At 29.6% G+C, this 10,234-nt stretch overlaps 1 protein-coding gene across 1 annotated transcript in view; it reads left to right on the forward strand.

Annotated features, from left to right (window-relative positions):
• LOC129946309 (calcium uniporter protein, mitochondrial) overlaps positions 1–9,399 on the forward strand; it is a 315,499-nt gene extending 306,100 nt beyond the window's left edge. The window contains exons 3-7 of the mRNA XM_056056446.1: positions 1,612–1,843; positions 7,745–7,850; positions 7,924–8,025; positions 8,559–8,762; positions 8,819–9,399. Of these exons, the coding sequence (XP_055912421.1) occupies positions 1,612–1,843; positions 7,745–7,850; positions 7,924–8,025; positions 8,559–8,762; positions 8,819–9,163 (989 nt within the window). The 3' untranslated portion in view covers positions 9,164–9,399. The remainder of the gene's footprint in view (positions 1–1,611; positions 1,844–7,744; positions 7,851–7,923; positions 8,026–8,558; positions 8,763–8,818) is intronic.
• The last annotated feature ends 835 nt before the right edge of the window (positions 9,400–10,234 follow it).

A 10,234-nucleotide genomic window follows, 5' to 3' on the forward strand; every position in this document is an offset into this window, starting at 1 on the left:
CCATATTCAACACAACGACAACAACAAAAACAAAAAGGCTCTTTAGGGAAATATTTCTGTGTTTTTTAAAGAGCTTCTTGAGGAGCTCTTAAAAATGTATGTCACGCGCCGAGCCGCGTCTCACGACTTTTCCATCATCATCATGCAGAACAAAAAGCCAGGTTTTTCATAGTTTTTTGAAGAGTTTCTTCTCATTTTGAAGGGTATTGGAACACCTTTAGTGTTCTTATGGTTTTGAGGATGTTTTAAATTTTTTAACACTTTTAACAAGTTTGAATTACAAAATAATGACGGTGTTTCGCGTTGATGTTTAGATTTTCCTTATTAGAAAAAGAAATCATTAAAAAAAGGTTAATTGCGAAAAATATTATTTTCAATTTTATGAGATGTGAAGTGCGGATGTAAAGGGTGTTTTTTTAAAGTTATATAACGTTTAAAAGGAATAAAACAAATTGACGTATAATTTACCTTACACGGAAGATCGTTTTCCGACATTATAATTTAAGCATGATAACTGACATGTGACTGCTACAGCTGGTGCGAAGTAGTCTAATCTGTAGGCCTAATGTGACATCTTTTATAAGTCCAATTCAAAAGAAGAAACCGAAAGGGTAGGCAAAAGCGTTTTATATAAATTTCTCAGCTTCAATTGCAGATCCCTAACGACCCCAGCTCAGCACTGGTTCTTGAAAAGAAGATCTACCACCACAAAAATTTACAGTGTGTTTCATTAACTCAAAAAGCCTTAGAAAACGGGAATAAAGTTCATTCTATCTCCACTGACTTCAACAAACCAAATTGCTTATAATCTTATGGTCTTCAAACACTCCTCCTTAAGTTTTCCTAAATTGAATTACTTCTTACCGTGAGAATCGGGAATATTATGTCCGATTCAGATCCGCACATTCCAATCCTATTATAGACACTTCTGGTGTCCCCCAAGGTAGTCATTTAGGCCTCCTTCTCTTTATCGTTACAATTAACAACGTTGACATGGTCATTAAACATTGTCAAATATCCTTTCACACTAACGGTACAAAATGTTTGAAAATCATTTCATCACATAATGACATACCTCTCCTCCAAATAAATTTCGACAGTTTCTAAACCTGGTGTACCAAAAATTGCTTAAAGTTCAACATTAGCAAATGCCAGAAAACTTTTTCGCGTAAAAGCATAAAATCAATTCCCTATCACTATCAAAGAGACACCTTTTGTGGTTGCAACGGAGCCTAAAGACACATTTGACAATTATCACCACTTCAAAGACTGCAGTTTTGTTTATTGACTGTAAAATGTTGACCGTAAAATGGACGTACTGGGTGATACGTACATATTTGAAATACAAACTTAAAAAATCACTTGACAGCTGTCAAAATAGTCACCATTTCAAATAGTGTTGCCAACTGAAAGTTCTATATCTCTAAAAAAAACACCCGTTGCTAAAAGGATGGTTTTCTTTATGGATTTAATGAGTTTGGACAAATTGCCTTTCCGCCATTATAAAAGCACTCTTTTCAAAGTCTATGAATTATTAATTTATATTTCATAAAATCACACAAATGACCTTTTTGTAATGTTTTTTTTTTGTTTTAATTTTTTTCTTTCCAGGAGAAGTAACCATAAAATATATTCAAGGCCTGCCACACATAACCGTTCCGCTGCCAAGTCGAAACGAAAAATGTCGTTTCGCCCTCAAGCCTATATCACACAAAGTATTTAACCTAATTGAAATGTTAAAATTAGAAGATCGTGGAGTTGACAGAGTGATAATATTAAATGACGAAGGAGTGCGGATAGCCTCAACATGTAGCATAGAAAGTCTTATGGATGAACCATTTTGGTAAGTTCTTCTTCGTCTTCTTTTTGGTTCTTTTCACTTCCATCGTCATATGTGGAAATACAAGTACCTTCTTCATTCATTCAGAAGAATGAAGAAATAAATTTAATAATACCCTTTTAGCATGTAAATAAAAAGAAAGAACCTTGAGGTCTCAAGTGACAGTGATGATATCAATATATGTCACAATCAGAAGACGACAAAAGATGACATTTAAGATAAATAATATATACAACTTAATATCAATGGCACACAACAACAATTCTGTATATAGGTAATTTGTGTCCTGAGGTGTTGATAAGTCGTGGGTTTTTCTTTTAAGATGGCTCCTCGTCGCCTTGTGTTTTATCTTATTTAGTCTTGCCAGAAACAGCTATGGTCAATTAATAGAAACACTCTTGAAGAAAAATCTCATGAAACACTATTTTATGGTTAAAAAAATCAATGTTTTGGTAGGTTTTTAAACTGGATTTTTAAATTATGTCTGAGTTGTTTTGTAGTCTTTTTAGCACTCTGGATTATAGGAAAATATTCATAAGTGAGATTTTGAAATAAGTTCCGAAGGTCTGCAAGAATTTTAAGTCATACAAATAGAAAAAAACGAAAGAAATGAGAAGGTATCCATCCTTAAAATGGGTTAAGTTCAAAATTTCGAAAATCCAAAATCCAGAAACCGCAGAATTTCGAAAATCCAGACTCCAGAAAGAACTGGTGATCGAGTTGCGAAAATTTGATTTCAAAACCAATCTGTTCCGTAAAATGTTAAGACATTACCTTTAAGAACTCATGAAGTAGTTTTTTTCAAATACACATTCTCGATGGTTTTCGGAACCTATAATCCCTTTCTTCAATAATCTGTTAAGACATTTATATCAGTTATAAAATGTTCATAAATTGTTAGAATTTACGTTTCTTGCTTAAATCTTAAGGACACACGGAATCTCATTAAGCTTAAATGACTTTAACAAAAAAAAAAGTACAAAACGACTTGAAAGTAATTTTAGTTTTTGAAATATGAAAACAAAAATTAAATAATTATTTTCAAAATTTGATCATTTCAGAGTTAAGATCAAAGTTAAGATCCGAAATAAGCACTTAAAAGCAACTCCGAAAAGTATATTTTTAAAATATGAAATCATTAAATTCTAGGTTTCTTAAAACTTTATATGAAGACATAAACAATGAGATTTTCCAGACACTAATGAAAATAATAAAATGATCATTGTTCACACAATTTGTTGTTAAAATTTTTTGTCTGTTTTATCTTAACTTTAAAAACACGGTTTATTCATGTCTAAAAAATGTTTAAAGAGGCATATTTTAAAAACTTGATGTGATAGAAAAGTTATAAGGCGAGATTCAAATTCAGGACAACTTAAATCTTTTAAATACCTTTTTGATCTGGAATTGATTTTGAATTAACTACAGAGACACTAAGGAAATCTAAAGCTTATCCATTTTTGATATAAAACATCTGATTTAAATTAATCCATTTATACTAAAACATATCTTAACAGAAAGAGAAAACACAATTCTAAAAAACCTGTAGAAATCATGCTTGTAAAAGAATGCAATATTTTATGAATAAATTCAACTGATTGCATTCATTTGAGAATTCATGCATTCTTTGCATTTACATAGTCTTTGCATTCACTTAAAGCCCTTGCATTCACTTGAAGTCTTTTCATTCATCCTTGCAGACTTGAAGTCTGTGTATTCACTTGAAGTCTTTTAACGCATCCTTGCTTTCATTTGAAGTCTTTGCATTCACTTGAAGTCTTTTCATTCACATGTAGTCTTTTCATTCACTTGAAGTCTTTGCATTCAATTAAATCTGTGTATTCACTTGAAGTCTTTTTATTCACTTGAAGTCTTTGAATTTACTTGAAGTCTTTTCATTCACTTGAAGTCTTTGCATTCCCCTGAAGTCTCTGCATTCACTTGAAGTCTTTTCAATCACTTAAAATCTTTGCATTCACTTGAAGTCTGTGTATTCACTTGAAGTATTTTCATTCACATGAAGTCTTTGCATTCACTTGAAGTCTTTTCATTCGCTTGAAGTCTTTACATTCACCTGAAGTCTCTGCATTCACTTGAAGTCTTCTCAATCACTTCAATTCTTTGCATTCACTTGAAGTCTGTGTATTTACTTGAAGTCTTTACATTCACTTGAAGTCTTTGCATTCACTTAAAGTCGGTGTATTCACTTGAAGTTTTTCCATTCACTTGAAGTCTTTTCATTTACATGAAGTCTTTGCATTCACATGAAGTCTTTGCATTCAATCTGTGTATTCACGTGAAGTCTTTTTATTCACTTGAAGTATTTACATTCTTAAGTGAAATTCAACTACATACTTTTGAAACCTGCAATGCATTTGACACTTAAAATCTTGTGTTCACTTAAGAATGTAAAAGAATGCAAAGGGGAATGCTGACCAGTGAAATCTGCAGCGAGGTAATGACACGCAATTTTCCTCTGGGTCTTCCCTCCATAGAAAATGCAATTGCAAAAATACCGACGTACTCGGAAGCGGATTTATTTCGCCAAATTAAACAACATACACCACGAAGCTCAAAAGTTGTAAGGGAGGGAAAGAATGTTTTTTAAAGTATGGACAAAAAAATGAATTTATTTAAAACTAGTTGAAAAATATGATGAGCGTTTAACCCTAAGCTCATAAGATCAATGTTGAATCTTAGAGATAACTATATCATACTTAATGGTTACTTTTCTTGGGTGACCGTGTGTCAAGTCTCTGTTATGGATGGAATAATTTAGAAAAAGTCGTTTATTTTGTGACTTACAACTCTCAACCATTCCTGTGTGGGAGTAATGTTGTCAGATATGGAAGGAACCTACAGTTTATATGCCGAATCCGAACAGCTAAATTAAGAATTCTCTTTTTCATCATTAACTTTTTACTTTATATTCCCTTTATCGAGTTTCTAAGATATTTTCTGTAGATTGACTTAAAAATCGTATTATTTGATTGTTAATAACCAAAATTTAGTTAATTTTAACCATCCAACAACCTTAATCTCACTGAGAACCATTCCATTGTAGACTTTTCTCTAAAAAAGTATCTCAAAAATGTGGAAAATCTCAATCCATTTAATGAAATTAAATTTAAGATTTTCAAACATAATCCACCAGCAAATAAAAAAAAACTAATATTTTTAACATTAGTTAAATGTTGCAATCAATTCTACTTTTTAAAAGTCACAAATTAAAAAAAACACTAACCACATATTTACCATTAAATTAAATGCTTACATTTAAAAGATATTACCTTATGCAAGTGCTAAAGACCTAATAACCAAAAATTAATGTTTGTGCCTATTATTTGGGACATAGCTGTGCAAGTGTAATATTTTTCTGGATATCAGAATCAATTTTTCATCTCCTACTTACAAATAATATAAACAAAAATGTATATGTACATATGTAGAGACATATCTTGATGATATAGGATAAAACAAAATATCAGGCTGATTTTGATATTTTCTTTTTTTCCTTTGGAAAAACAAAATTTACCTCCTCCCTTAGGCTATATCCGATTAATGTATGTGTGCTCTTGTCAGTCATTTACACTGTCGTTTATTTATTGAATTAAATTGTACTTATTCAGCAAAGGATAATGAACATGACGGGTTTGAACCTTGGGGGCAAATATAAAATTTGTCTGCATCAAAGTGTTGTCATAAACAAATGGAAAAAGAGGTTGAAAACCACAAAATAATTATTGTGGTATTGGTATTTTTTGTGGCCTAAAGTAAGACAGATGTTGTCAAATGTTGTCTTACATTTATAAAAGCAAAACCTAAAATCTAGTAACATTTTTCAACATTTATGTGGGATTATTCATAACATCATGCTCTGAATATAATATGATGTGACAAAATATCGAGTCCTATCTCGGAACCGAAAAAAAAACAGAATTTCAGAAATCATTCTATCCAGAAATCTTAAATAATCAAAAAGCCTTAAATCGGGAAGCTGTTATTTTGCCAGTAAGCAAGCCTAAGCCTTTTATTAACATTTTTCAAATAGATTCAGTAATAAAGTTTCAGAGCTTTATAAAGTATCTCCAAAACCAAAAACTACTATCCTTAAAATCAAAAATAAAAACGCCACATTTTCAATACGAGTCCAAATAAGAACGTCTTCTAAATACATTACGTAATTAAAATTTCATGATATTTTATATCACGAAACCTCAAGCTCTTGAAAACCAAAAATTCTCATTATTTCAATCTCGGATTTGTCAATATTTATGTTTTTTTAAACACTTAGTGATTATGTTTCAGGACTCAACACAAAACTGAAAACAAAAAAATCCTAAAAATCCATATATCAGAAACTTGTATGTGGAGTAGCCATTTTTAAGACTATATTTTAAAAAACGTGCAAGCAAATATCAAAAAAATGAAAATCCGAAAACCTAAAAACCACAACTTCAATATCCAAACATAATAAAAACCCATTACCTTCTCAATATTTATATAGAGTCATTCTTAAAATATAATCCCAAAACCATATAGTTATAGCTTAGCTTTGGATCTTTTTTCAGAATCACGAAATTTAGAAAACGCAAAGTTCTAAAAACTAATATACCGAAAATTAATAACTTTCAGAACCTTAAATCCTGAAATTCAATAATCTTAGATCGTGTTAAGGCCCCAATAATTCAATAATTATATTAGGCAATTCTGAAGAGGAAATTCATATTTTGGAACAACTAAATCTGAAGTTTAGAAACAACAAAACCCAAAAATAAATCACAAAAACCCACTATTTTAGTCCAGATTGTATCGAAACATTCGTAAACATAATACAAACTCAATGAGTGATTCTCTTTCGGTAGTCCCAAGAAAAAAAGATAAAAAAAGCATTAAAACTCAAAGTTCAGGTATCCGGATTTGTCAGGCCATTCTTTACTCCATTTTTCAAAAAATCACGAAATATAGAACTTCAAAATCGTTAAAATCTAAAATACTGTCAATATTTGCGTATATCGAACCATTTTTAAAAATATTGGTACAAATGCTCAGTTTCTAGAACTTTTGCAAAATAAAGTAGTCGTCAAGGGTAGTGATCGGATTTTTTTTATATTGGTGCCTTCTTAGCAACATGTTTCAAACACAGTCAGTGATTGAAATTTCGGGGCCTTTAATATCGAGATCCATAGATAACCAAACAGAACAATTCTTGTCGTTATATATTGTGTTCCAAGGGCTTTTTCAGAATCGCTAAGTTCTTCTAGTAAAATTCTAAAATCTATATACATAAAAAATACAAAATCCTGTAAATTCTAAAATTTAGTAGGGACCTAATTCATCAACATTCATTTCATAGTAATAAATAGAAACATATTCCTATTTCAGATGAACAAAAATTACAGTTCGGGAAACACAAAATACCTACAACCCGAAACCTTAGACTTGATTTGTCATTATTCATTTCGAAGCATTATGCTTCAAGGCCTACAGAACCTCCAAAAAAAGAAAACAGATATTCTTCTTAAAAATTCAGAAATCCCGAAATCTAAGGCCATTTTAAAACGTTCTACAACGTAACGATATCATCAATATTCATATCGCACTTTTCCTAAGAACTTATAATTAGCTAGATAGAATTCTGAAGTTCCAAATCCAGAAACCCAAAAATCCCAAAGTTCAGAAAACTAAAGATCTAAAAAACATAAAATCATAAATGTTTTCGAAAACATTTATTGTTCGAATCAGATCAGCTTTTACCTTAAAATTTTAACCGAGTCACAAAAACGTTTCCCATATTAAAATAGCATCTATATATGTATAAATAATTTTTTTGAACAGTTAAAATTTAAACTTTTAAATTATTTTATTTAAAAAGAATTAAATATATACATATCTTTTTTGCAGGTTGAATATTAACGATAAAAAATACAAAGTAGTTCCTCCAGAAAGAGAACGAATCTCTCCACAAGATTTAACAAAATTAGGTGATGTTAGAGCATTAGTTGAACAAGTAAGTAATTTAAATTTAATTTTATAAATTCATTAAATAAAAACTAATATTCATTATTTTATTTTTATTTCAGTTATACGAAACATTACAAGTAGGAGAATATCATTTGCACAAAGAAGAAGAATTAGAAAGTAAGTTAGAAGAACTTAAACATCAGCTGAGTCCTCTGGAAGAGGTAAGTAAAATAAGTCTTCAAGTCACATCAATTCATCTCATTGAATTATCAAATTAACAATATTTTTGCTGATCTCAATACTTTAAAACATTAACTTTTCGAAAAACTCAGTGTTTAAATTTCTTAAATTCCATTAAACTTTCCCAATCAACTTAATATTTAAACAAATTACAAAACTTTTGAATTATTGTATATAAATATTTCCATTGAAACCCACAACCAACCGGATAAATAAATACACAAGAACCAAAATCATAAATAATTAAAATTAATTAAAACATCAAAACCAAAATTAACCACTGTGTAGTATCGAAACAGCACTAATTTATAGTCTCACTAATTATCATTATTAAACAATAATAATTGTCATCACATAAAACAAAAATGTTGGCTAACTTAATTGAAAATCGTTATATCAAATATTTAACAATAAAATTATCCTTTTTTTGAGATTCAATTTATATAAATTTGTGTTGTTCTTTGTTTGCATTTTTAATTTATTCAATTGCAAAACTATTTGCATTATTTTTCAGAGAAAAACAGAACTGAGCGCGGAAGCATCACGTAGAGCTAATTTCATGACATGGGCCGGTCTAGGTTTTATGTCAGTACAATTTGGAATATTGGCTCGCCTCACCTGGTGGGAGTACTCTTGGGATATTATGGAACCCGTAACCTATTTCGTAACCTATGGCACAGCGATGGCTGCCTATGCGTATTTTTGCACAACAAACACGGTATAATTTATTTTTATTTATTTCAAAGGTATGACTCATATTTTTTTCGATTCTAGGAATATAATTTTCCTGAAGTTAAGGACCGACAATTCCTCCTTACACTACACAAACGTGCCAAAAAGAAGCGATTCGACATCGAAGAATATAACTTACTGAAGCGTAAAATCGCCGACATCGAATACGACTTGAGACGAGTTCGTGATCCGCTCAATTTACCACATGAAAAGGGATCTACTCGAAAATTTCCCATATCAAATCCACCATCAACAACAAGAAGTGGTGATAGCTCGAGTACAAATAGTTCCACTTTAATTTCTACAGCGAAAACGTCGCGCACAGCAACAGAGGCAATAAAGGGTCTTTTATCGCTCGCAAGTAGAAAAAAGAATCCTGACCAATAAATAAAACGATGCTTATAGTTTTGTATTTAAAAAAAAAAATAAATTAAAACAACAGCAAATATAAATTCATTTTAAGTGCCCTTTTTCTGTTACAACAAAATAAAAACTAAAAATCATAAAATAAAAAAATAACATTTTGAATACACAACTTTTAAAAAATAAAATATTTTCAAAAATATATAAAAGAAAAAATCAACTATTGTAACAGTAGAAGCTCCCAGATGCATAGATGACTTTTTTTTAAGTCCAATCAAAGACATTAGAAACTTAGAATAATCAATTTTTTGACTAATAATGTTCCGAAATATGAACTAAAAGCATATTTAAGTTTTTTTGATTTTTCAAATCTGCTCAAACTTCCGCGCTACATGAAAAACTTATCTTAACTTAACTTTGAATTGACAAGGTGCGATGTTTTGTTTGTCAAAAAGAAAATTGACACTAAAAAGTCATTCGTGCATCTCAAGCTCAGCTTAGTAATAGATTATTGAAATTGTTATACTTATTGCCAATTTTGAAATTCATTTAGACGCACATTCATACATAAATATTGTAAATTGAATATTTAAACAATTTTTTGTGTTTATTTGTTTGTTTGTTGAATTTTTTGAGTTTTGTTTTCAAATGTATTTTGTATTTGTCATTAACTGAACACAAAAAAGAAAACATTATATTTTTCTTTTTTTGTGTTCATTTATTAAAATTGTATTTATTCATAAACATGATAAAATTTAATTTTTGTAATTTATCAGCGCACACAGCAAACATTTATAAACAAAAAAAAAACAAGAGAAAATCTTTTATTTTGATGTTAAATATAATTTGTTGCTATATTATATGTTATTAAATTATTATAAATAATAATTATTTGATATTTCTGTTTGTATGTATCAACACATATCTTAAATTTATAGTTAATTATTTTGATTTTGTAGTTAAATAAAAATTGAGATTGAGTGTTAAATGTTTTTATTTTTTTTTTCTATTAGTCTGGCACATACAAAGTTTGCCAAAACTTTTAACTAACATAATTTGTTGTTTTTCATTTTTCTCTTTTTTGTAAAATTATCG

Source organism: Eupeodes corollae, chromosome 2 (genome assembly GCF_945859685.1).
Source record: "Eupeodes corollae chromosome 2, idEupCoro1.1, whole genome shotgun sequence".
Lineage (NCBI taxonomy): Eukaryota > Metazoa > Arthropoda > Insecta > Diptera > Syrphidae > Eupeodes > Eupeodes corollae.